Raw genomic sequence first — 26,295 nt, 5'->3', positions numbered from 1 at the left:
AATCAGATTTATTTGACTATTAATTGAGGAGCGCTGCTGCATTTTTCACCAAAAAAAACCCCAAACTCTGGTTCCTTTTCCAAGGCCGTTATTGATGCATCCTTCGGGCCTGAAATGTATAAAGTTTGAAGAATTGGTGACAGCTCAAGGGTATGCATGTATTCTTTCATCAGCTACACTGAATATGCAATGAGCTTCATTGATTTTCTATTTGCATGTTTGTTATGGTCCCACCCCACTGGTATGCCTTTATGAACAATTCCTCCTCGCAACAGTTCCTCCTCCCTTCAGCAACAAAGCTGAAAATGTTGTTTCCTTGTGACTTTTAATAATCTACGCAGGGGCCAGTGAAACACTCAAGCTCAGATGAGAATCGATCTGAAACCGTGGGTTGGGGAAACTATCATCTGAAGCCACGTTCGCCAGCCACCAAAAGATTTAAACGAAATAGACTCTGATCACCAGCTGGCTGGTAATGACACTTATCTCTCCCATCTTCTTTCCAGTGGACAAAATAATGACATCATCTTTCAGGGCCATCATGCTGCACATCCGCCGAACACGAGAAAATGATCCTTAACAGTCAAATCCGATTTGAAGCACCTCCGCACTGCACAGCTTCAACTTACACTGCCAAACCAATACATTTCCAGGCAGGCAGAAGAAAGACAGTGCATGCTTGTGAGCTGGAGTGGGTGCTAAATATTTCATTATAACAGCTCACAGACAGTGAAAAATAGAGTGAGAGAGCAGAAGATGCAGCAGGGCCTGGTGCTAGACGCTGTGGGAGCAACAATGAGGGGTGACAGGTCTGTGCCTGTGTTACATGAGGAAGTGTCTGAAAACATCAGCGATCGGACGGTTAACAACACCAGGAACGGTAAGAGCGAGTAGAGGGCCAAGGCCACATGGCACATTGATCAGAGACGCTGGGGGAAGGCATCCGTCGAGCTTCCACTTATACACCTGCTGGTACAAGGTGCGTGTGAGCGGGAGAGGGGCAGGAAGAGACGAGCTTTTACTCTCACAGACAACATGACCACAGGCGAGGATACCCAGCTGAGAATAATGTGAGTTCATACACAGTGTTCATAAATTTATGTATGGAGAAGAAGAATGGGAAGCGTCTGCAGAGATCTGCTGCACATCAAGCAGACATGACCAAAAAAAAAAAAAAAAACAGAGAAAAGGTTTATGGATGTTGGACATAGATCTCATTTTCTTTGAAGAAATACAAGCAACTGTCATTTTTTATCATGCTGGTTGGTTCAGTGCTAGTCATACATTTCAAAGTCTGGACCCAAATCATGAAGACCAGTGGGGAAACCAGCATTGAAAACACAAGTCTGGCAGTTTAATTCCCCCAGCCTCCCCAGTTCGCCCTGTGTGTCCCGAAGAGTTCAACTGTGTCAGTCCCACACACTCACAAATTTAGATTACAAACTGTTGCTGGATCATCATCACAGTAGTTCAAGGAGTCCAGGTTATACCACCCTAAATTTCAAGAAAAAAGGGACAGTATCTCTCTTTCACAGCGATCTTCTGTCTTATGTTTATTTCAAAACCATTAACAAGAACGGTGAGTTTAATAGTGCTACTTTAAACAGTGATGACAAGCTGCAGCGAAATGTCCCTGGACAGCAACTGATATACAATGCAGGATGTGATGCTGTGCTGATGCTGTTTTAGGAGCTGTTTTATTTGGGTTATTTCCAGGCTGCGAAAAAAAATTACATCATTCTTAACATGGGAAAAATGTCCATATCAAACTGACACTCCATTAACACATACGTTTTCCAACAAGTAAAATTATAAGGAAAGTTATCCAGCTTTATGGCTGGTCATTAGCTAGCTACATACTAGTGAGTAACGTAAATATCCCAGTTCTTGCGACCCATTTGTACAGAGGCCTTGAGGTCAACGCACTGCAGACAAACGCACTACAGATTCAGAAAACACCTTCATCAATTTGACAACAAACACCTGCCAAAAATCACAACACATGCCAATAAAAAGCTGGCTTCATTTTCTTAATGAAATCATTCAAAACACAAACTCATTCCCCTGTGCTGCTTAATGCCACGCTAATTACAAACTACTATATTATCTAATACTACTTAGCTAGACGTCTAACATTTGATCATGTGGTCTGGCATAGTTGACTTATGTATGTAAATTTGCCACTTGTGGTTACATTATCTTGAGAAAGAGCCACAACTTAACCGTGTGTGTGCATGGTGCGCTCCAGTGCGTAAACAAAGAGCATCACACACCTGGTCACAGTGCAGCTTTAACCAAGTAGTTTTAGTTGCCTTTGGTTGGCAGCTTTATTTCTTTTTTACTGCAGGAAGGATATTATTTGTTGTCCATTTTTTCCCATAACACTCTCCATATAGTCAGTAATGCTTGATTCATATTCAGTGCTACTTGTGATATTTTTATTCATTAGATGACTAAATTTGCTCTAATTTGGTCCCAATCGTTGAACTGAACCCAGGATTTGTGTAGGTTAATGGAAAGCATGGTCATGTCCTGCCAGTGCCAACTTTTATGCAGGCCTACGTTCAAACTAGTCAACATTTTAAGTTGTCTGAGCCTCCTGTAGATAACACAAAAACAACACAATATCACACTGAAAAGAATCAATACACCTGTAAAAAAGCTGCCATTTATTAAACTGAAACACCTGCTAAGGAGGCTTTTTTTTCTAACAGCTTTTATCCTAAAACAAAACAGCTTTTTTTTTCTCCAAGCCCACTCTGTTGAATTAACATATCAGGATTATTCAGTCTCAGTCTCACACAGCCATGGATTCACTCGGAGCAAAGAGCCCTAGGTCGATTTTAAAATGCTGATCAGCTGTATATTTGAGTTAAGATGTACAGTGGAAAGAAGTAGGAGGGGAAACAGAGGGAGCCTGAGAAGTAGGCATAGAGATGGAGACAGAGAGAGACAAGGGAGTGTGTGTGTGTGTGTGTGTGTGTGTGTGTGTGTGTGTGTGTGTGTGTGTGTGTGTGTGAAGCAACTGAGAAAGAGACAGAGACAAGGAGACAGCTCCCAGCAGAACTCTAAAACAACAACGTGTCTTGCTGACGGATGATACGCAGAGGCCGGCTGGCCAGCCATGCGAGCAACCCATTCCCTCCTGGACAACCTGTCACAGAATAGGATCCACATCAGCAGTGCAAGAGGAGGAGAGGAGCGGGAAGGAAAGGGAGAAAGAAAGGGAGAAGGAGGGAAAGGGAAGGTCAGATGAGGAGAGAAAAGGGTACAAGAGGAATAGGTGAGAAGGGAGGAGATGGCACGATAAGGGGAAGACGTAGATCAGTGGGGGAGAAAGACGAGAAGCAGGGAGGCGAAGTGAATCAGAGAGGAGGCCAGGGAGATTTGAAAAGGGCAGTTAAGCCTACTTCCTCAATTATTCATTTAGAAATCGATACAACCCCGTACGCAGCAGCGAGGGCGGTTAAAGAACGAACGTCAGAGGAGAAGGTGGATGGCAGAATTTCAAGTGATTTCGTTTTTTAATTTGTCATCAATTATTTAGCGTTTGGATATTTGTGATTTCCAAACAGCCTTTACTGTACTTTCTGACAAGTTGACCGTGGGGTTATGAGAAAAAGGATGTGAATGTTGTGGCCTGAGAGGTCAGACTGCGCTCAGTGCTGTTTTAATGCAGAGATGGAGAGAGTTAAGCTGAAAACTCAAAGACAAGCATGAGTGTTGTGTGGGGAATGTGTTCTTAAATGACCTGCCTGGATTAGGGAGAAGGTTGTAAAAGAAAAGAAAATGGTTGTTAAAATAACAATAAAAATACGTCATGGATTTACATTCCAGATCAAGCTCTTCCTCTTGTTTTTAATGTGTTGCTGTTAAGTTGTAAGGCTAGGAAAGCTGCTGACTGGTATAACAAGAGAAAATACACATAAAGTGAGGGCAAGAGCCTGTTGTTTGTGATCAGATCCCACCCATTAAACCCCCTGACTCATCAGGTCCTCGCAGCCTCCTCTCCCAACTTCTCCTTTGTGTGCCATGGCCAGAGGGATCGAGGGATAGATCTCTTAAATGTCATGAAGACTGATGGCGGGTGTGTTAAAGTGTGGTGACATTACTGCCTCTACTCTCCCTCTTCCTAAGTCAGGCTTGTCTGCCTTCTGCACTGACATTTCGCCGGCCGTGTTTACGTGGGACTCGCCGGCCAAGATGTCACTCTAAGATTTATAGCTGTGAACACTGACTGGTGGAGCGGAGAGAAGGTGTGTGCAACCAGGTAGACAGAAGCGGAGAACAAATGAATTTGAGCATTCATCGGCTTTCCATCTTCTCGCTTTCCTTTTTTTAACTTTCATCTCCTTCTCTTTCCCTAGATATCCACTGTCATCTCCTTTGTACTGTGAAATTCTTTTCCCCTCCAGTCTAGCTTTTTTTTTTTTGTCGAAAACAACTGACTCTCTTCTTATGTTTCAGCTTCTCTTTTCTCTTTATTTCTCTACTCTTCTCATTATCTAGTTGTTTAGTTGTTTAAGAGAATGACCAAGGTACGTTTAACCATTTGGTTTTTTTTGGTGCAATTGACACTTGCAGAAACCAGAAACAGTTTGTGCTACAGTTGTTTGTGGTGAGTGAAATTCTAGTATTATTTTATTTATATGTTAGCACTAATTAACAGGTATCAGTGTCTGCGCCCACTGTACATGGCTTGTTAGCTAAGCTTGTTAACTAGGTAATTATTATTATTATTATTATTATTCTTTAACCAAAAAACAAACAGTTAAAACATACCTTGGTATACTAATAATACTTAGCAGTATTATACATTTTTGTTATTGTCAAGAAATCCTATAAAAAGACCTCTGAAGATGTAAACCTTTAAAAACTGGCCACAAATTTACGAGTGAGTCCCCCATTCGTGGATCTCTTACACATGCGATGTGTTGCTAACTGTCAGTCATTAACATAGCTCAGTCGTTAACAGGAAATAAGTTCACACAGTTTCACCGACGCCAACCGATCATGTGAAATTTCACCAGTCATTTTTTAAATTATTCTGCTCATGTTTTCAGTTTTTCTTGTTCCTGTCTTCTATTGTCGTCTATATATCATCTCTTTTTTTTTTTACCCTTAATTTCAGCTTCTTTTCTACATCTTTTCAAAAATGAATCTATTATGAATCACCTAAATAATCCTGGCCATCATATTTTTAAATAGACTCACTGTAAGTGATGAAAGTGGCGCTGTGACAACTGCGTGTCTCAAATCACAGTTTCTCCAAGTCCTGATTTCTCCCCTGGGGAGATACACAGACCAAATGACAAAAATTTAAAGCTTGCACTTCCAATGCAAATTCTATTTTGCTTTAAACACAATTTTACTACTTGTTAAATGCCACTTTTACGTTCCTGGTCGGCAACATGAGATGAAAAGAGAATAGTCGGAGGGGAAAATGTGACCAAATGCAGGATACAAAAGGAAGAACAACATAAGAGCGCAACTTTTCTCATGGTTCAATGTCACGGACATGTACCACATAACTCTGTGTGGTGATTCCCTGTGAGACATGAAGTCACGTCTCAAGGGCGTTGTTTTTCCTTCCTTTATGGGTTGCATGAAAAACGTCCTTTCTCCCCCGCTGCACCCCAGTATGCCGGGTGTGACCCACATAAAAGGAACAATAGCTCCAGCCTATGTGCTTACTGTTTGTACACACATCATATGTCATGATGCATGACTGCCATCATCGAATGGTGGGGACATCAACTTCCTCTGTGGGAGCAGCTCTGCTGTATAATGTGTGGGATGCATCATTCATCAGCCTCTGCACCAACCTCCAACCACCACAATCTCTCAGTGTGAAGAAGTGATCTGTCATGCTGGCAAGGTGGCACACTGAGTCCCACTAAAACATACACTGTGAATTGTTTCTCTGTGTAATGAACTACATCTCACTGATGTCATGTGTGACTGTTTGCTCTGAATACACACCGATTAAAACCACTAATTGGTTTTAATGTTGTGACTGATTGCTGTATATACATACAAACACACACAAACACTAAGAATCAACCTTGTTATTTGAATGAGAAATGAAAATGCATGTTTGACATTATCCAATCAACTCTGGAAAAGTTTTATGAGTCCAGTGGGTCACATCATTTCCTCACACATAATCTTCCAATAGCTGAAAATCTGAAAACAATTACAGACACTGGAAGCACAAGGTTTTTCAACTTCTTTGCGGTAAACTGTAAACTGAAATGCAACCGCACTACATTGTGCACCAGCACTGCCTGGACGCTCACACTAATCACAGGCTAAATGAGTAATAATAATAATAATGAATATTGGCTTTAATAGATAAACATATTGCTTCATCCTCTGTGTTTATTTCTGTGTGTTGTGTCACCATACCATCAACACACCTCTGAGTCCAGATTAGAGTGAGTGAGTGAGTGAGTGAGTGAGTGAGTGAGTGAGTGAGTGAGTGAGTGAAAGAATTAGGAATGCTTAGAGAACACAAATAAAAACTTAATGCCAGGCTGAAAAACAGTGTATAACTGTCTGTTGTTTGTCTGCTGGGTGTGGTCAGCACTGTGCTCTACTACATCTGTAACCACACCCAGCAGTGATGTCACAGTGTACCGACCACACCCTGTAGTACTACATCACTGCAGCAAGAAGACAAGTTACATGGGTGTAGATCAGAAAAAAAATCTTTTAAAGAATTAATTTGCTGTTGATGTTCATTATTGTCTAATGAAGCTTAGTGAAACTTCAGTCAGGAAGACTATCTCCTTGCGCATGCCTTCTAAGTCACAAGCAACGTTTCCCACTATCTATAAGCTCCACCCACTCATTCACGTCTTCGCCCAATCACAACCGTACATGGTGGCCTTCAGCCAACCACCTGTAAGCTGTCAAACTTTAAAAATTGTCTCTCTCTCTGCTGTCATTCAGCTGTCATTGCAGCACCACAAAGACTCTGCGACCCACCTCCACCCCTTCTCCACCACAACCATAGACGCCAGATCATCTCCAATCAAACCATCCAATCAGAAGTTTCCCTCATGAAGACCTTCCCATTCACAAGCTCCATTCCTCATCACCACCACCAGTGTCTAGACTCTGGGGGAAGATTCCTCTTAAACCTATGGATCTCGTCCATGGTGATCCACTTCCTGCCGAGGTCTAAGTGCCAAAGTCTAATCCTTCTGTTCACAATGAATTTCATTCTACTTGAATTCTCATACTCTCTTGTTCTTCTTATTAGCCTCTCCTGATTGAAATAATGCAATGCACAAAGGAATGGCAGCTCATGGTGGATCTTGGGAAACAAAAAACAAATATATATATATATTAATTTTCTTGCTTGAAATCTGTCAGCTACTGTCACATATTGCATCATTTCCCGTCAGAGCAAATCAAGTACATTCATTTAATTTATACTAACAGCAAAAAAGTATACCATTAAGTAGTACATAAAACTTACTTAGTATATTTACTCAATTTTTACAATTTTGAGATACTTGGGGACATATTATGCTTCATAATACTTCTACTCCACAGCATTTCAGTTTTTATTCCTTTTCAAATATCTCTGGTTAGAAGTCTCTTCTCAGATTAATATTTTACATTAAAAAAAATGTTGCACTAATAAAATAAAACGCATAATTAAACATTTAAACTTGCCTAGAGTACATGAATTAGTTAACACAGGCATGGAGCCTCAAACTACAACAGTAAAATGCTATTTGTATGTATTAACAAACAAAGGTTGTGTATGATAATATCATAATACTTTAGAATTAATCATTTTACTTTTGCTATTTTATGTTTATTTTTCTGATGATACTTCAGCTGTGCTTAAGTAGGATTTGAATACAGGGCTTTTACTTTTATTTTTTATGGTAGTTTTACTTAAGAAAAGGATGAGAGTATTTCTTCCACTACTGCTGTTTACAGCCAGTTTATGTGGTAAAGAATTGGGATACATTGTGTCTGAAGGTGATGATAAGACCATGTTTTATTAATCCTTTAATGCTAGAATATTCAAATTATCTACCTCACAGTATCTGCTATATCTTCCTCTCATTTTTCTTTTAAGCTCCATTACCAGGTCATCTCTTGTCTTTGCTCCAGCACAACACAGCCTGCTGCAGATGCCTTTGTAAGTCAGACAGACAAATATCATATCCTCTTTCAGCCCTGTGAGGTTTTCTTCTCCCTCTTTTCCTCTCTCCCTGCCTGCCAGGCTCCACCAGTCTTTCAGTCCTGCCTGCTCTCCGGGCTCCGCAGCCCAGTCAGTCATGATGAATGTGGAACAGGGCCCAGCCCAGGCTCCTGCCATTACCCTGTGACAATTTATTACCCTTTATCTGTGGGCACAATTAACCCAGGCCCAGGAAATAGGGACTTATCAGTCCTTCATTACCAGGACCTGCCCATGTCCCCATCCCTCTCTGTCACCTGACACACGCACCCTCACATACAAACAGACACACGCACGCACACTTCTCGGTTTATGTTCGCTTTCAGTTTCTCTTTTTGTACATAGCCTGCTGTTTCTCATGCCATCTCCAGTGTACCCATACAATCTCTCTCTCTCTCTCTCTCTCACACACACACACACATACACACACACACACACACACACACACACACACACACTTTGATATTCTGTGAGATTTTATTTTTATACTAAGATGATGAGCACCCAGAGTAACTTTACAGCTCCGGTGTTCTCATCTGTGTTTTTATGACCCGTTACATTTACACACAACTGACCTAAAGCAGAACGGAGAAACGGAAACGTCCTCACTGTCCACAGTTTTCATTGGAACAGCTTTTTACTGAAAAAAATTGTTCCAGTGAAATTTCTTGAGAGTTGGTTCTGGGGAGTTTCCAGAGTAATGGAGACATTGTTTCTGAAACTACTCTTGCTGTGGATATTTTTTTTCAGAGAGGTGACCATAAGAAAATACATTCATCTCAACTAGAGCAGCAGAAATTCCAAAGCCTGGGCAAATTGAACCTAATGACTAGATTACACCACTTCTTTATTTTTTTTAATTTTGTTTTAATTTTAACTTGGGTAAACTGAACCGTTGTGATACAGATGGGCCAACATTGTCATAATAACAATGCCTGAATTTCCTGTTATTGTAAAGTGATTAAATGTTGGGGATGACTGTTATTTTCTGAGGAAATTTTGCAGGCAATATATTTTTGAGAGGCAATTACTAATTTACTCATTTGGATTTAACTACACTGTTGATTTTACACAGCTACAACAGTCTAATTATGGCCTAAAAACGTGATTTCAAATCTCAAGTTTTTCTCTTTGAAATTCAATATTCATGACCAAATAAGCAACTATCGGAGTTAAAGATGGGGGAAAATATTAACTTTTGGTGTTAATTATAAAGATTATAAGTAATTAAGATCATAAGAAGTATTTTCCCTGCAGACAATCACTCAGAGAAGCCACTTGTATGTGCGTAACAGCATCTCAGTGTAAAGTCTATGGGCAGAGCAGGATGGTTTGGGCAGGGCCAGCACGTAAACCCAGTTTACGGCTTATGCACTGGGAGGGCGACATTCATTGAAATGAAAAGGTGCCATCTTAGAGTCTGGTATCCAGTTCTTATCCATGCTGAAGTCTGATTGGTGCAGGGAAGTATTTGACATCACCTTTTTCCATCTGAGCCTCGCCCTCCTTAAACCAGTAAAAAGAGCTCAGACCAAAACACAAATACACAAATCTCTCATATGAAACGACTGAAACAGTTCAAACTTTGCCATAAAATGTAGTACTCACGTAGGGAACCTGTCTCCCGTAGAGAGATGCTGATTGAGAGAACATTACATTTAAGCTACATCACAATATTATGATAATGAGAAATCTAGATTAGTCAGTTTCCTCATGTTATCGCTATATTGTTCTCAGCTGTTCATGGCAGTAATATAATCTGTAGGAGTACCTTTGTGTGAATGATAGGACTAATCTCTACACATTATCCATGCATGTCTGGGGTATATCCTCCCAGTGTGCATCCAGTCATCACACAATAGCCTACTATGTACACCACAGGCCAGGTTGCTATTCAGGCTTATTCAAAGCTAATCGGTGCCAGTCTATGAGCAATTGTCATTGGCACCAGCAACTGGCGACTGCTGATATTTTAGACTGCGCTGCAAAATGAAGGACCAGTATAAAAGCCACAGTCAATCAGGTCCGAGGTGAGCCAGCTCTCCTGCAGTCGTGGCCCCGACCAGTCTTCACTGGAAGCACCCGGGCTCTGCAGTCACATAAACTGCTGCTTGTAAATATTATATAAGAGTATGAAGTTGACTAATGAATGCAGGCCCTGTCCAGTTTGCCAAGAGCAGGAGGATGATGACAGCCAGGCTTAACAATACAGACATTTAGGAGAGCTGTTATGTATTTGTGTGTGTGGGTGTGAGTTTGGGAGGTGTTCTTCATTTGCAGCCTTACAGGCTTATAAAGCGATCAAAACTAAGTTCATGTGTTACATAAACAAGATATGTTGAATGATTTATAAAATCCATCTGCCCTTTGCTCTCTGATTCTTTTATTCCTTCCTTCAGCTAAACATTTCTCCTTATCCGTCTTGAAATCTATAACAGCTCTTCCTCCTATAGAAGACATCCCCCGTGAGTCTGTGTGTCTGTATTTGTCAACATACATTACAGTCACATACAGTATCTAACTCCATTTTGGCAATGATAACTTTCCCTTGTTAAGCTGGTGGGGAGCTGACTGAAAAGCCGGGGTCCATGTGGGAGCTGACTCTGGAGATGCAGTCGCTGGAAGCAAAGAAGAATCAGAAAAGCCAAGACTCCTGCTGCTAACTGATAACAACGTAAACAAATAGTCCTAGTTAGACATCCCTCTTGCCTTCCTCTCTGCACCATATATTCCACTGCATGTGGTTTACAAATTGAACAAATTAGAGGACACATATTTCAAACGATGCAAAGAGTCCGCACATGCCAAAGCGTGTCCACCTGCAGCCTCGAATTGACCAGATTTCTCGCCCTAAAGGAATCTCTCCGATAAAAATGGTATTACAGTGTTTACCTCCTCCTCTCCTGTAGGCTGCAGACAGAGACAGACAAGGATCTAAGAGAGCAGGCAGGCAGTCATTTTGGATAAAAGGATGAATTCAGCAAGGAGCACATTCAACCCCAAAGGACCTGGGGCAGCGGCTTGTTATTCTAACACAGATGTTTCCTCAAAGACACAGTTTGCGAGATGTACGTTCAGAAGAATATCTCAAATGTCACCATGAAATGAGCAGCAAGAAACTCCTCTGCGGAAACAGCCTTCATAATAGAACACTATTCCCATCTACGGAGCTTTGAAAATCTGGTGTCTTGACAAACACAAAAAGAGGATCTTAAAGCTCATAACTCCTTCTCCCAGAGGCACGCCACTAAAACTGCAACAGCTTGTGTGTTGTTTGGTTGTCTTGCCAGGAGAAGGGAAGGTAGCAAGCATCAAGGCGTGCTGGAGGCAACATGCCCAAACAAACGTCCACTGGCAGGCGGCGTTTTCTTTACAACTTACAAACTGCATCTTTAAGCAAAGATTAGCTTAAGGATTACAGGGCCGGATGCTTTTAGCTCCTTGAGAGTGCTCGATCTCTTTCCTCAGAGAATTATCCTCCCTCCCTTTTCACTCATCCTTTATACTCATTAAACAGAATGGAGATGTGTGATAGAGCAGGGAGGGAGAGAGAGACGGAAAGACAGAGGGAGAGGGTGAAAGAGAGAGAATTAGATTCTCTGACACCCTGCTAATTGAGCGATCTCCTTTGTGCCCGGCCCAGCCTGCCAAGTTTTAATTAGCAACTAATCAAATCAATATGGAGGCTGCCAAGCGAAGAGGAAAGCACCTAGATTGTGGGATGGCTGCCTGGATCACAGCTGCCTCTGACCTTTGCACCTGGAGGTTGTTTTTTTTTTTGTTTTTGTTTCATGGCTATAGATGATACTGGCCAGAGTTGCTGATGGTGGGTAGATCTTTTCTGTAAGAGAAGGATGAAGCGATGCTGAGACAGGCGGGGTAATGATATCTGGCATTACCCAGCTGCTTAAACAGAGGGGGAAACCTGTGAGCTCAGAAATGTTTTCTTCTAAGATGTCCGTTTACATGAGGGGAAACTATGGAGTCGAAGTTATTCTTTTGAAAGCAGCTGTGTCCACCCGGTAACTTTTCACATGCGAGCATAAATACCAAGGGCGTTTTTAATCGAATGAGGCGTCAAAGAGGAGGGTGTGTACGGATGCACATCTGCTCTGGATACACACACGTTTGCAAATAAATTCTGACATTTTCACATGAATTGATGACACATACAGTACCTGCACGCACGCACTCTCCGTCCTCCACCAGACACATCGAGCCTCCAACAAACACTTGAAAAGTGTTAATTACAGAGAAACCTGATGTGATGTGTTGTGTGCCATCTTCAGAGACATCCACATACGCTGGAGATGAAAGGCAGAGCCACTTCTGCTCTCTCATCTGCCTCGGGAAGCTGTCAACACATCCTGACCTCCCCTGGAGGCGTCCAGCTGGGTCTGACGTCTTCTAGAGCCCAGGGGCCCCCCCCGGCTCCTACAGCTGCTACCTCTCTCTCTCTTGGTCAAACACACACAAATACATAAATATACACTCAAATGCACTTTCATAAATAAATTAAAAAACACACACATAAAAGTACAAAGATTCACATGTGCCCCAGAACTCTAACATCTTTCCAGTTGCAGTTACGTGCACACACATCTTGTCACACGGGCCCCTCAGACTACAAGTGTTCTTCACTCACAATAAGCACAAAGTCAAAGTATTCGTCGCTGTTCCTGGCCTGTGATATTTAGGTTTCATTTCCCCGCGAAGACGTGATGATGTAATTGGGATGCGATGCCATTTTTTACAAAGTCTCTGGTGCGTTGAGGGTGTCAGGGTTTCAAATTACACAAGCATCCCAACTGAAAAATCTCACCACAAATACACTCAGCAGCAGAGCACCGTGGTTAGAGGAGTGGGTTAACATAAAGTATGTATGTGTATGTGTATCCATAAGGTGTTAGACGATGATCAAAGCATCAACAAATTTCACAATAACTGTCGTTAAATACAGGAAATGCTGAAACAGCAACAAGTGCACCCACAGCAGATTGTTGTACGGCAAACATAAGACAGCATGGTGAAGTAAAAGACGGTTGCCAGGCTAAAAAGAATTTGTCTATCATTGCATTTTGAGATAAGATTGTATGTGCTGTGAGGATTTTATTCTGTAATGGCCCTGAATCTTCAGAATGCTTGGAGGCATGTTGAAACTGTTAACACATTTAGTAAAAATCCTTGGCTTTCAGAAAGCTCTATTTTATTTCGATAGGAATTCTCATAATCTTTATAAAGGAAACGCTTATGTTCAGGGGGCATACTAGAAAAAGTGTTTTATTTTTGAGATACAGAGAATACACAACCTTAAAGAGGATGATTCACCACCTGCGAATAATAAACTGACTCGGATGTTGGCAGATGGGAGCCTGAAGCAGCGACTGCACAGAAAATGTCTATCAAGTATATGATGCAAGTCGGAGCTCAGGACTTGCAGGAGGTGCAGCGAACAGTTATCTGAAATCTAACGAAGAAAAAAAATACAGCGATCTTGTTCAATAGGTGCAGATTACATTTGATAATGTAATGAAATGCAGCAGTGACATGTGTTGCATTCACCATATGGCCCTATGTGATGCAATCAGATCAGACGGGGAAAAAATGACATCATTGGTTTTGGTTTCTACGTGTATTCTTCGGTGGTGGAAATTCTGAAAGGTCGCGTCCTGCACTGTGCCATCTCGCAACCGTATAACAGGGAGGGACTCACATGCACTAACATGTGTCACACGTGTGACCAGACTGGCTTCCAAGACTAACAACAGAGAAGCTCAATTACAAGACAAGCAGAGGGAGTGTGACTGTTCTCTGCCCAGGACGCCATTACTCCACTATATCTTTCCATAGAAAATAATTGTTTGCTGCTACATTATTGTTAAAAATGTCATATATACATATATATATATATATATATATATTATATATATATATATATATATATATATATATATATATATGTATATGTAACCTTTAAGTAACATTACATACTCACTCATCATTAATTATTAAAGCCTGAACAGTAATCACTTCTTACACTGTGATTTACTGCGGGGCATCATCCACATAAGAGGCCAAACTGCACCATAATGCTCAAGGTGATCTATAGCGGACAAATGAGAGGCCTAATTAATAACAGCCTCTCGCTGGCACCTCTCGGCCTCCCTGTTATTATACGTACATTAGCAGCTTGTGTTTATTACCTGCTAATTAAACGTTGCTTAACATACAGTGAGGGAGGAGGCGGATTGGTTGCTGCAGCGTTTACCTGGACGACTTGGGCATCATCTCAGCAGCAGCAGCGGCGGCGGTGGTGGTGGGACCCCCCAGTGAGCCACCGACGATGGGACCCGGAGGAGCAAAACGCCCTTGGGGACAGCCAGGGACTGCAGGGCAGAATGGATGGTTGCATTCACAGCCATAAATTCACTGTTTCCTAACTATCTCATTCATCATATGCACACCAGACTCCTCCGCACCGTGAATACACCAGCACCGCTCCTCCGTCCCTGGTTCGCCCTAGTAAATAAGGCATACAGACAGAGATAGGGCAGAGAGTGAAAAACATGAGATAAGTGTATCAGTGAAATGACCATATGACAATGCACAGCCCTCTATTTCTCCTTGGAATGTGTGCATTCATTCGTACTGGGGTGGGGACAACCGTCCTCCTCTCCCTCTCTCTCTACAAAAGATACATTTTCATATCTTCTTCTCAGCTGGTCACCATTTATTTCAGAATTTCCTCGGGTCTTTGTAGATATGGCGTCTGTTGGAGCCGTGTTGGGTGGTGGAATAAATCACATGGCTGGATGTAGAATGCAGAATATGATCTCTTGCAACACCAGTGCGGTAACATAAACAAGATGTTTGTGCAGAAGGAGCCGTGCCTGAGACTCTGTAACCTTATAAACTGAAATCCCTTTTATGTTGTTGTTTACACTCATGCAAAGGTTTTTTTTGTCCGCTTTTGATTTTGACTCTCACTGTAAATGCAAATTTGTTGTGACAGAGAATGGTGTTGATCAAAGTTTAAATAATTCCTCTCCTTTTATTACATTTTTAGTTGAATGAAAAAACCCTGACTTTGCTGATGAGCTTTATTGTTTCTTCAAACAGATCTTATAAAGATCCTGTCAGTGAGTCAGATTTGATATCCAACAGTCTTTGTTTCCCACTCTGTTTGGATCTTGTTATTAAAAGTATATTTAATGTATAAATTTATAAGCAAAAAAATTGCCTCAATTCACTTTGCACATCCCCTTTCCCTTTTCCAATTGTCTTTGTTTTTCGCCCTCATTTCACTGTGACCCGCTAAGTGATTTATGGCAGCAGAAGACAATGTAGAACTGGGTATAAAAAAAAGAATTCTTTCTTTTGGATGAATCTACGTTTCATACTTTTACTGCTATTCCAATATTAATTCTGTTATCTCTGAATCAATCATAATTAGTCTTGCTGCTTGCCAACCAGCCTGGCCTGAATGCAGTATGAGGACGAGGACCGGAGGAGGGATACGCAACATGAGACATGTTTCTACTGCCCTCAAGTGTTCGCAAGAGGAACGTTATGAACAGAGGAGGGAGAAAAAGTGCTGGTATCAGACCTCTGCCGACACCATCTGTTACCCACAGTACAGCTGGATGTGGGGGCGCCATGAAAAGCGATGCCCTAGCAGGAAGCATATAAGTTTCCAGACTGATGGTCAGTCCCTCAGTTGTTCCGTGGTAATGGGTGCGATGTTTGCACAAGGACCTCGGTGTCAACTGTAAAATGTTTTCTTACTGCCAGGAATTTGCAGCAGTGAATTTGCTTTGCTCCAGCTCCATCGCCATCACACTGGGAAAGAACACTGAGAGACCACAGCATCTCACAGCACACTGCTTTTTCAGCCCCAAGTCACAAAGAGAGTTCGTCGAGGCGATGAGATTTTGTCTACAGGATGAACAAAGATCAATGTGGATAGAGTGGTGCTGTTTCATCACTGGGGAAACTCATTCAGTATGTTCCCTTGAGTCCACACCTTGGCACAAATGACCTGGACTAAAGTCTTATTTTAGGATTTTTTTTTTTTTTCACCATAAAGAAAAGTCATACCACTGTTGCCAGACTGCAAGAAAATTTTACTTGCTTTTAAATAGAAAAATTTATTTAAAAAAAAATGCTTTTTTAAATTCACTCCTAATGACATACAGTAAAAAAAATACCATTTTATAGAGTTGGTTGGTTTAACATGGGAACTACTTTCTAGCAGAGGCAGTAGTAAAGAGAAGCAGGGAAATAAGAGTGAATGACACATTGTTTAAATTGTTTTAAAATTTGGCAAAATATGGTTAAAAACTATATATACTAAGTATTTAAATGTGTGTGTGTGTGTGTGTGTGTGTGTGTGTGTGTGTGGTGTGTGTGTGTGTGTGTGTGTGTGTGTCTTATAATGGTTTCAACAGCCAATACATTTCTGTGTGTGTGATTTGTGTTTTATATTCCACCAGCAGGTCAAATGGTTCAACCACCTTTGATTGTGTTTGTTACTCAGATTCTGTGCCAAAGAAAATATTCGACACATTAGCATATCATCATGTGTCATCATGTTTTCATAAGTACAATATTTTCAGTCTCACGCGTTCAACAAAGGCTTGCAAAGACGTGACCAAGTCGCTCTGTCGCTCCCTCTGCCCCTGGCGCTCTCTATCAAAGCGAGCCAAACAACAGACTTTTTGTTTCTGTATTAATGTATTCTATTTGTTTTGCGAGCTGCACATCTCCTCTTCTCCTCCACAGTTGTGCTTTAAACCCTTCAGGGATATGTGAGGGATCCAGCTGACATATGGTGAATACTGGAGGGACATGTTGGAGGCTGCCAGGCTCTGGACCCAGAGTCCCCAGATGTACGGTGGCATATTGTGTTCAGGCGGACTCCATCACTGTGGCGCAAACACTGGGAGGTTTGGAAGAACGAAGCAGACCTCTCAGATGTGTTTCTGACGTCAGGTGTTTTCCTCCTCAAGCCATTTTCAGTTTTTAAAAGCCTCGGGAGCTTTTCCTCTACTCACAGTTACAGTTAGGGCTCCTTCTGGCTACTGCTTCCTCCTTTAGGAGCTAAAACAGGTGTCTGACCAAACTGTGTTAATACTTCAATATCTCCATTTAATGTGTGCTAATAAAACATGGACACATGTTTGAATTATTGAATAAATGAGGGGCCATAATGATCACATGTCCACAACTACAACAAACCATCAAAGTGATCAATGTGGGTGCAACAGCGGGAGTTACTTTTTTTTTTTATTAAATAAAAATAATAATAATAATAATAATAATAATTACAGACAGTGGGTGTTTTATATATTGAATATTTTTAAACGAAATGTTTTAAAATTTGACGACTTGTCCTCTTGTTAACAGCCTCCTGCTCTAACTGTTCAAAAATCCTGGCCACGTGTGAACTAGACACAGACACTTGAAATTTGCTTCATTCTGTCGAGCTGCTGACATTTACCTCACTGTGGTCAGAGGCTCATGGGAAATGGGGTCAATTAGAGGCCACTAAAAACTGGATTATTAAATTAACAACAGAAGATCAATTAATTAAAAATATTTACCGTCATTATCAGTAAATATGTAATAAACCAGGTGAAAGAGTTGGTTGATGCTTTAGGGCTGGTTTTGTAGTTATTTGTGTTCATTAAAACGTCAGTGCACTTTTGAATTAGATTTTTTTTTAACTTCTGAATCAGCCTGGTTTTGTTTTTGGCTCTGTTCAACAGTTGAATTTGAACTATGAATAAACCAAGCGCGATATAGCAGTACTGACCATAACTGAAATAATGTTTCATACTTTATGAAATTCCTTTGGTAACAAACTCCCTATTTGACATTTCAGAGTTCTTCAGTTTCTTATGGCTTTTCATTTTATACCTGCAATTTAAGATTGGGTAACATACTAATCTTGATGAGCAATAAGAAACTCAAGTATATTACTTATTATCCTCTTGAAAGGGTATGTAAATGCCACCATCCAAAGCTCTGAAGTGCTGTTTCAGAGATTCTTTCTAAGCCTTTTCTGCTTCATTAGAAAGTTCAAAGTAAAGAAATATGATAAGAGACAGGAGAGAGGGGGCATTTGAGGTTTTCACCATATGGTCAGTGCTTTTAACCTACTCAGTGTTGAATTTGCTCTTTGGGAGACCGTGCCCCTGCATCTTTCAGTGCATGCCAAATAGCTCTTTGACACTAAAGCATCCTCCCTGTTGGAAAAAAAACTACAAGTAGTAACATTGCTCACAAGCTATCTAAATAATTGGTTTATTTCTTGCAGCAAAGACAGCTGACCCCCAATGCTTTAATGTCAAAAGGCTCTCTGCTAACAGAGCATTAAAGCCATATTTCTCCAGCCCTTCTGAACTCTCAGACCTTGGTATCCTGGCTGGTATCCCCGGTCTTTAAAACAGCAGCAGCGTTAAGAGTTTGTTTTCTTTCCTTTACAAGGCAGCGCTTAAGTGCTGTGAAGCCATGAGGGAGGCAATCAGTCTGTGTGCTTAGCCCACAAGGAGCACTTGGACAGAGCTATTGCATTAGCAGCCTGTTACCTCTCCTCTTCAGAGTCTAATGCAAGGTCAGCAGCCAGACTCCAAAGAGGTTGGGGACGCGACAAAATACGCTGAGGACCCCTGAAAAGGTCACGAGTGAGAGGATTGCAGGGGCAGAAAGCCGGGGCTTTTTACAAGCTGGCAGCCGTGTAGCAGAGATGTAGCAGCTCTTACTAGCCACTGGGGGGGACAGCTACTACATGGATGTGCTTATTTGAGGTTTGTCTGAAGGCAGGAGCACAACTTCTGTACGCTGTCAGGTGCATACTGTTTTATAGACATGGTCCTCTGGGATGTGTCCCCTGGTCATGTCATAAAATTCTCCACTTGCTGTATTGCTTCAGTTTTGCTGTCACAACAGGAGTCCACATGCCTCCCATAAGCTGCGATTGGTGGGATGACTGATGAATGTATTTCTCTATCTCAGTCACACACACACACACACACACACACACACACACACACACACACACACACACACACACACACACACACACACACACACACACACACACACACACACACACACACACACACACACCAGCTGAAAAGTAATGACCATAAATGACCTTCCTCCAACTCCTTTCATCACTTCATTACTAGTGTTCGAAGTTATTTTTCATGCCTACACAGTCAAACAAGCGTTTAATTTGAGTCTTAAAAAATGCCATTAAATCTTGTCTGCACATTTAAAGCATGCTTGTTTGGTCCCTGGATCCAGCAGTCTCTTTAGTCTCTCTAGATTTGTTGTCTCATGTTGCCTTGGAAACTGGTGTTATAGTGCTTAACATTTTGTAGCTAAAACTGACATTAAACCCAAAATTAATCTTATTTGTAGTTTTCCTTCATTTTCATGTCACAGTTCTTTCATGTTGTCACTTTAGTGTACACACATATACAAACACACACACACACATACAGTAGGATCCATAAGTGTGAGACCACTTTAAGTGAATGGGAAAGTGGTCTCAAACGTTTGGACCACACTGTATATAAGCATCTCTTTGAAGATCGTGCCGCTCTGCCAGTCACATGAAATTCTTTTCTCCCACTTATATTTGACATTAAGTGAAGCTCCTGACCTGAACCTGCATGAATGTGTGCATTGCTTTGTTGCTACATAATTGGCTGATTGGATGATAGCATGAATTAAGAAGTGAACAGGTGTTCCTAATAGTGTTTGGTGAGTTTTTGATCAACAGGAAAGTGTGCACATTGTACCTTTTTTGATTATTGTATGATGTTTTAATGTTTTGTCCATTATACAAACGTTTATATGTCTGTTATTTTGAGGACAGAATCAAATGTTGTTGCAGGAGTTAGATTGTCAAGTTGTGTTACCAAACACGACCAACACCCTAGTGTGCTCTCCAAGGATTTTTGTCCTGTCCAAAGGACAGTTATTGAACCTCTACAGACACCTTTTTGTATGAAATAAGTCAACAGCAGACGACCAGCTTTCCCCTGGTTGGATTTTTATTTGCAGTTCTTTACATCTTAGAAAAAGAATCCAAGGATTTTGCCTCCTGTGTGTTTCCGTCTGGCCTCTTCGTGGTCCATGATGCCAGCTGAGGTGGTCAGCACAATGTATCTGTGGAAAGAGAAGTCAACATGTTATTTGCATTACCTGAACCTATCATACTGCAAGTTTTCAAGGTAGCATTAAGACAGGCAGTACGTGAAGCATGATTCACATGCAACAGAATTAATCAACAGTTAATACATCACTTTAAAAAAATTAATTTGAATTGTCTTCACTCTGTCAGTGTAGCACGTGGAGGGGAGGCTTCTGAAAACATTGACTTTAGACTAGAGGGGGAGGTTACACACTGAACCATGTGATTAATACCAAAACAAACTTTATGACCTGCATTTCACACAAGTTTATAAACTATATGAAGACAATTTCAACTGTAGAAGAGAAAGATGTGTAACAGGGTGATGCTCTTCGTCTACAGGTCACAGCAGGGTGATGCATTTAGTGCATCTCAGACTGCTAACGTGAGCGTCATATACAACAGTGAACTGTAATCAACTCCAGGCAGGTTGGCTGTGTATAGACAGAAAAGCTTTCTGATTATGGTGTGAGCAGACAAATCAAAAGCAACAAAAACAGGCCGGTGAAACTCTGGAAGTAAAGCATGAAACCAGTCACTACACTGATGAACAACTACAGGCGACCTATTCAGTGAAGCCGTGAGCCAGCCAGCACCCACTGGAGCGATCAAAACTAAATGTGATATGAGATGCAAATTTCATTTTAAATCTAAACATAATGACATCTTTATAAACACCCTGTAATCCTCAATGTACATTTTAGTCAAGCTCATGACCTTTACATGCCATTCCCTGTTGTAGCTGCTATATCCTCTAATAAAACAAAAATGTCCAATATACAATGCAGAATAAAGACTTCAAAGAAAGTTTTACTTAATACTCATGCGCAGAGAACTCCTTGTACCAGTGAAGGGTTGAAAAAAAATTACTTCAAATAATTAACACCACTAAAACTAATTCAGCATGTTCAGAGGAACAGACGCCTGGTGCCTAATGAATCAATATTAGTTTAAGTTCATATTTTTCAGATTTGATGTTGATAAATGATCAATGTCTGAGCTACATGTGATGATTACACATACAAATCAAGTCATGCCAACTGCCCACCACAAATGTGCAATTATGCTCTAATTCAGGCATTACCACGATGTATATACAAAACCCATTTAGTCAGCCATTCTATATTTATGTTTTAGCCTCCTTGAATATGTACGATGTATGAATACCAGTCAGTTTGTACAAATATACAGGAAACACCATGAAGGGAGTGACAGACCCTTCGTCAAACAGTAACCATTTCTGTCACAAAAGACCAGACGTGGCTGTGTATCTACAGGGCAGTGATCATTAGCGCACAGCTTCTGGAGGGATTCTTTTCATCATTCATCTTTGCTTCCTCTGACTCAGTGACCTGTCAGACAACTAGGGATGGGAACCGAAACCCGGTATTTAATAGACCCATGTGCTAAATTACTAAAAGACAGTAGTATTGATAAACTCTGATGTTATGGATTCATCTTTCGCTGCTATACAAATTAAGAAAACAGATTTCCTATTTATTATTGCAACCTGAAAGTTATCTTGCACATTTTATTTCACCAAGTCCATTTCTGATTTGCTAGTCCCAATCCAGAAGAGGGATCTCTCCCACAAAGCCTATGTGCGAGGGGTGGGGGTAGCATTGTCACACTGCAGTACCGTGAAGCACGCACACAACACTGAGACCCTGCTTTAAGTGACAGTGGCCGAGTGAACCAAACATTCAAAAGTGTGGTTACACTCAAGTGCAACAAGTCTTTAGCTTGAAAAGGCAGAAACATCCAGCCGAAGTACATCACATACAGATGGAGAAATGCAGTATGACTGCCTGGCTCGATCTGTTATCCCAGGTTTGTCATGTACGCTAACAGCATGGAACCCACACAGTTAACCAAATTATACTAATGTGGGTAAATGATTAGAAGTAATCATTTGTGAAATGTTCTAAATAATGCTGTTCCAGTTTGAAACTCAAGAATGTTAATTTATAAATCAGTACATATAAATAAACCAATGTCAATTCTGTCCTTAATTTGCTTCTTTTCTATTAAAGTAAAAGAAGCGATACAAGTGTTGTTGAGAACCACATTTGATGAGCCGGATGAGCTGTTAAAATCTTAAGGATGCCCCTCCCTACAGACAACCACTGAAACAATTGTATTTAGGGCAACATTAACTGCTGTAGAAAAGAAAACTGTCAGTGAAATTTTTGCCACTGATATGCATTACCAATGCAGATCAATATTTAAAAACATGTTGAAATCAACACTACTTTCAAAAACAAGACGAATATGGCATTTTAAGATTCTGAGCCTTAACTGACCGACTATCCATAAATCTCTTGATTAAATCAACTATGTATCAATTTCTCTTAACCACTATAGAGTGATGAGCAAGAGAAAGCACGATGACAGCACACACTTCACACCGCTGCTGTAACTCTGATCAAGAGACCAGGACTGGAGACCATTGGGACTGATAATGTCAACAAGCTTTACTCTAAAAACAAGTCTTAACTCTCATTTCCAGTTCACTCACCCATACATTACTTTGACATTTCAGTTTATAAACTGTACAATAGAGTCAGTGTACAGGGATTCTCACCCAAACTGTCTAGAGGGCAGCAGGTTGTTCTGCCACTTCTCAAGGTCCTTGAGCTGGAGATCAAAACGTGGACTGATCACACCACACTGAAAGAGGAAAAAACAACAACATCTGGTTCACACTCCACCCATACAAGGTACCAAACACATAAAAAGCTACAGGTTGAATATAATAAGATGTTCCATCTGTGTTAACTTTGATAATCCACTCAGTTTGGGGCTATTGTATTTACCACTTAACATCACACAGTTAAGCACAGAGTAAAAAGAATAACAGTAGTTAGAAAACATTTTAAGTCTTGAGAGACTGGCCTGAGGGCACTGATGCAAACAGCTATACAGAACAGAGACTTCAAAAATCAAAATTTTCTGTGTAGTTTATGTTCACCCTTCGCCAGGACAAATTAGAAACAATCTTACAAATAGTGTTAACTAAAGAGGATATGCGGTAAATAGACTTTACCTTGTTCAGCCTGCCTGTGAGATTGACGACAATTTTTCCGGCTCTGTGGTCATCAATGATCTCAAACTCACCAATGTAACCTGGGGGTACAAATGACAAACATCAAGATTAAATAAACACTCACATACACCAGACCTTCCCCCTTTTGACAAGATGAGCTAGTGTCTCAGATTTGATCCAACTGAGACACCGAGTTCAACAACCATTATCACTACTTAAAGAACCTCTTCAGCTAGATGTGGACACGTTTACTTCCTCTCTTTAGTAACAGATACCTCCTTCAAGTAGGTTTACAGCAGCACATATATTAACTGGTCCAAAGCAGTGCCACTATTATGTAGCCATAGTAATAATTTAGTGTTTTCAGATCACCACAGACTCAATAGAACTAATAACTCACCGTGCTTCATCATGACGGTTAGGAAGCGCACAATAACCTTGGAGCATGGCCTGATGAGGACCTGGCGTTTCCCACGCTTCTCAGCATTGTTGATGCATTTCAGAGCATCCGCGAGAACGTTCATGCGCACCATGATGCCTACAGACATACGGGAGAAAATAATTAGGTTATTAACACGAGCTTTAACTTTATAAAAACTAAGCACCGCCTTATTACATATCCCATACCTATTCCAGTGATCCAAAACCATTCTACCTGTCAATACTTACTAGTCCAAATTAATCACATCTCTACATGATGTACCTCATACACATTGAGACTTGAAAGCTGCTTTTCCATGGAAACAGGAACACACTCAAAACAGGACCCAAATTTGAACCCCCGAAAATGTTACCGTCAAGATGTAATTCAAAATGTAAGCACAGTCTGGCTAGCACTTAATAAATCGCGACGCCTTCAATTATCACAATTACCAATTAGCATCTTGGCTACCAATCATATGTGACGTTGAGTAACTGCTTTTCTGATGCCACCTGAACATTACACACAGCAGTTACCGCTTTTTTTGACTGGGATACAGTGAATAAGTCATGCACAGAAACTCCCACAAAAGCATGGTCCTTCATGAGCAGACTGTAGCTACCTAGCCTCGTCGGCTACATTAGCAAGCTATTTGCTGACATTTGCAGAAATAACGATAAACACTGGACAGGCTGCGCATAAAATGTGTTGCACATGGACATCACCGGAGAAATTAAAGTTCTCATTTTAAGAGTGGAAACACATTTATGTGGTCGCTAAGCTAACAGTTCATCAAGGCGCATTGAACGCACCGATTCCCAGGGCCGTTCAGAGACTGTTAGATGAAATCTGAAGCCCAAATATGAATTATTCTTTTCAATAATCGAAACGATAATCGTCCCAAATCATTACTATGACCGTTCGCTTCAAGATGGTCAAATAAATGTAATATTTAACATTCAGATGCTTTAGATACTTAAAAGATTGAAGGTGACAGTGGAAAAAGACATCTTACCGGTTCTGCAATATGGCGGAAAGAGGAAGTAGAAAGAAACTGCAATGCAATATGGGAAAAAAATCAAAGACATTTTCAAGTGGAGATGACCCACACCCTCACGAAAATACTGTCTCTAATCGCGTCAATAAGTAACGTAGCCTACTGTACTGTGCCCATTATAATATAAAATGCCACAAAGAGTTTTTGAATATTTAGTACGTTTTTGGTAATTCGTCTTATGACCTCGTTACTTTGATGTAATCTGAAAGTTTTTATTGAGCATATTTCAATACTTACTCAGCCTCCCGTCATCTCTACAAGGAACTTTCTGAACATGCTTTATTAAGACATTTTATTCAAATGTTGATCTTGCAACCAGATTTCCAATACACGATCTTTAGTAATTACTTGTCAGATTTAAAGCAGCGCCACCCAGCACTGAGGATGAATAACTACATGCACCATTCTTATGCATTTGGTTTAGCCATAACTATTTGGTTGGATTTATTTGAAACCAAAGGGAAAAAAAGCTTTTTAGTGCCTCATATCAGAGCCCTTTATAAGGCATGTAGCCAATGACACAAAAATCATAAAATCCTTAAGACATAATATAGTTCTAAATCTAGGCTTAATATGTGGTTACAAAGGGACCTGACCTGATTTTGGGAGGACATACCTAACTAAAGAGGAATCTTTAGTAAGGGGCATTTACCCTGCATATTTAGGGACCATACCCAACAGGTTCTGATCACACATTAAGAAATTAAGAACTAATTAGGTTTTGGTTTTCAACCAAAAGCCAACTACTTGCACCTACCGCAAGAGAAATCATTATGTGTGGTATTAAAGCAAATGTCATTAAGAGTGATTTCATACTGAATAACCTGATACTCCAAGCAAAATATTTGATATTGTTATACAACACAACACAACATGTTTTTATACATAACCTTTCTCTCTATTTAGTCTCAGTTGTGTATGAATTTCATAACTGACAGCCAGAGCTCATTTCATATATATACATTTTTTTTATTTCCTTGTAGAAACACCAGAATGAACATGAGGTCTTCATCACCAATAGCAGCAGCCATCACAGCACATGAGACAGCCAATCCACCCGGCTTACCATGGATCTCTGTGCTGCTCTACAGCTGACCAATTACAAAGAAAGAGCTGACAGAGAGACTGGCTCCTCTGGGGGAAACAGGAGGCATCAAAGAGCTCAGGAAATGACTTTTGTAGCAAGATGTGATCTATTTCATTGGCTCTTGTCAAATAGGTCTCTGTAACTTACTTACACTGTGTCCATGTACATCGACAATTAGAAAGACATCTAATCTAGGTCTTTTATCTTGCAGACAGCGACCCTTTTTATTTATTTTAAATCTAATTTTTTGGCAGCATCCTCCTGACTCTGTGG

The 26,295-nt window shown here is 40.7% G+C and overlaps 1 protein-coding gene across 1 annotated transcript; it reads right to left on the bottom strand.

Moving 5' to 3' along the window:
• Nucleotides 1–20,253: 20,253 nt before the first annotated feature.
• On the bottom strand, nt 20,254–24,918 carry rps15a (ribosomal protein S15a). The gene is made up of 5 exons (XM_056372941.1): nt 24,894–24,918; nt 23,858–23,995; nt 23,458–23,537; nt 22,996–23,081; nt 20,254–20,386 (listed from the first exon to the last, which is right to left on the bottom strand). The coding sequence occupies exons 2-5, from the start codon at nt 23,988–23,990 to the stop codon at nt 20,293–20,295; spliced, it is 393 nt and encodes a 130-aa protein (XP_056228916.1). The 5' UTR covers nt 23,991–23,995; nt 24,894–24,918; the 3' UTR covers nt 20,254–20,292.
• Nucleotides 24,919–26,295: the final 1,377 nt, after the last annotated feature.

Source organism: Seriola aureovittata, chromosome 3, assembly GCF_021018895.1.
Source record: "Seriola aureovittata isolate HTS-2021-v1 ecotype China chromosome 3, ASM2101889v1, whole genome shotgun sequence".
Lineage (NCBI taxonomy): Eukaryota > Metazoa > Chordata > Actinopteri > Carangiformes > Carangidae > Seriola > Seriola aureovittata.
Note: the sequence above shows the minus strand (reverse complement) of the source record. Positions and strands in the feature narration are given on the sequence as shown.

What these genes read in the sequence shown, in the direction of transcription:
- rps15a (XM_056372941.1), bottom strand. Translation starts at nt 23,990, where the DNA reads ATGGTGCGCATGAACGTTCTCGCGGATGCTCTGAAATGCATCAACAAT. An exon ending in AACCGTCATGATGAAGCACG is followed by an intron (nt 23,538 to 23,857) that starts GTGAGTTATTAG and finishes TTGTACCCCCAG; the next exon opens with GTTACATTGGTGAGTTTGAG. An exon ending in TCACAGGCAGGCTGAACAAG is followed by an intron (nt 23,082 to 23,457) that starts GTAAAGTCTATT and finishes TTCCTCTTTCAG; the next exon opens with TGTGGTGTGATCAGTCCACG.